At 33.2% G+C, this 1019-nt stretch overlaps 1 protein-coding gene across 1 annotated transcript; it reads right to left on the reverse strand.

Moving 5' to 3' along the window:
* Window positions 1-527: 527 nt before the first annotated feature.
* Window positions 528-1019, reverse strand: LOC113316539 (uncharacterized mitochondrial protein AtMg01250-like). Its single transcript, XM_026564701.1, has one exon. The coding sequence runs from the start codon at window positions 1017-1019 to the stop codon at window positions 528-530; it is 492 nt and encodes a 163-aa protein (XP_026420486.1).

Genomic DNA, 1019 nt, shown 5'->3' on the forward strand with positions numbered 1-1019 from the left:
CCATTTTCATCATTTGTAAACACCCTTTGAGCAATAATAATGATTTTTGAGCGTGTTTCCAACATGATGAGCGGCTAATTCTCCCACAACCAAGGCAATGAGGAAGCTATTTACGCATGAATAATTGGTAACTATTTTATTTTCTCTAATATTTAATTATAATTCACTCAATCACTGCTTTTGCAGAGTTTCAAATTGTTTGCGTGATTTTCCTAATCATTTGTGATTCAATTAGATAGGTTATGCTTTGTTTAGATAATCTATGCTTAAGGGATACAATTGATGTTTGAGAAGTTGCTTGATTATTAGTGAGTTAAGATATAAAGGACTTAAAAGATAATTAGAGTTTTGGATTATTTACCATCATTAATTCATGTGTAATAGTGGAATCAGCGTCTTGTATTTTCTCATACCTCTCGCCCACTTTGTCAATATTTTTGTATATAATTTTATTATATCTTTAAATTTAATCTTCACAAGTCCGAGAGTTTAAACCTCATTACTACAACATCATTCAAAAATTATAATCACAAACTTCCACTGATAGATTGGCAGACTTCAGGTTCGAGATTAGAACTAAAATAAACAGCTGATTTATTGAAGTTAATCAGTTGCCCAGAAAAACTAGAGAACTGTTCAATCACTTGAAGTAATTTCTGAACTTGCCTCTCATTAGCTTTACAAAATAAGAGACAGTCGTCTGCGAATAAAAGGTGGTTAATCTTGGGTGCAGATCGAGAAATTTTCATACCTGTCAATTGCCCAGATTTCTCACAGTATGCTAGATATCTAGAAAAAGACTCTATTGCTAGTATGAATAGATAAGGTGATAATGGATCACCTTGACGAATACCACGTGTGGGTTTAAAAGCTGCAGTTGGTGATCCATTCAGCATAACTTCAATATTTGTGGTAGCGATGCATTGAGAAATAAGCTGAACAAACTTGTGAGAGAAGCCAAATTTTTTGAGAACATCTAATAAGAATTTCCATTCCAACCTGTCGAATGCCTTCGACAT

This window comes from Papaver somniferum, chromosome 10 (genome assembly GCF_003573695.1).
Source record: "Papaver somniferum cultivar HN1 chromosome 10, ASM357369v1, whole genome shotgun sequence".
NCBI classification, from domain to species: domain Eukaryota; kingdom Viridiplantae; phylum Streptophyta; class Magnoliopsida; order Ranunculales; family Papaveraceae; genus Papaver; species Papaver somniferum.

What these genes read in the sequence shown, in the direction of transcription:
- LOC113316539 (XM_026564701.1), bottom strand. Translation starts at nt 1,019, where the DNA reads ATGTCGAAGGCATTCGACAGGTTGGAATGGAAATTCTTATTAGATGTT.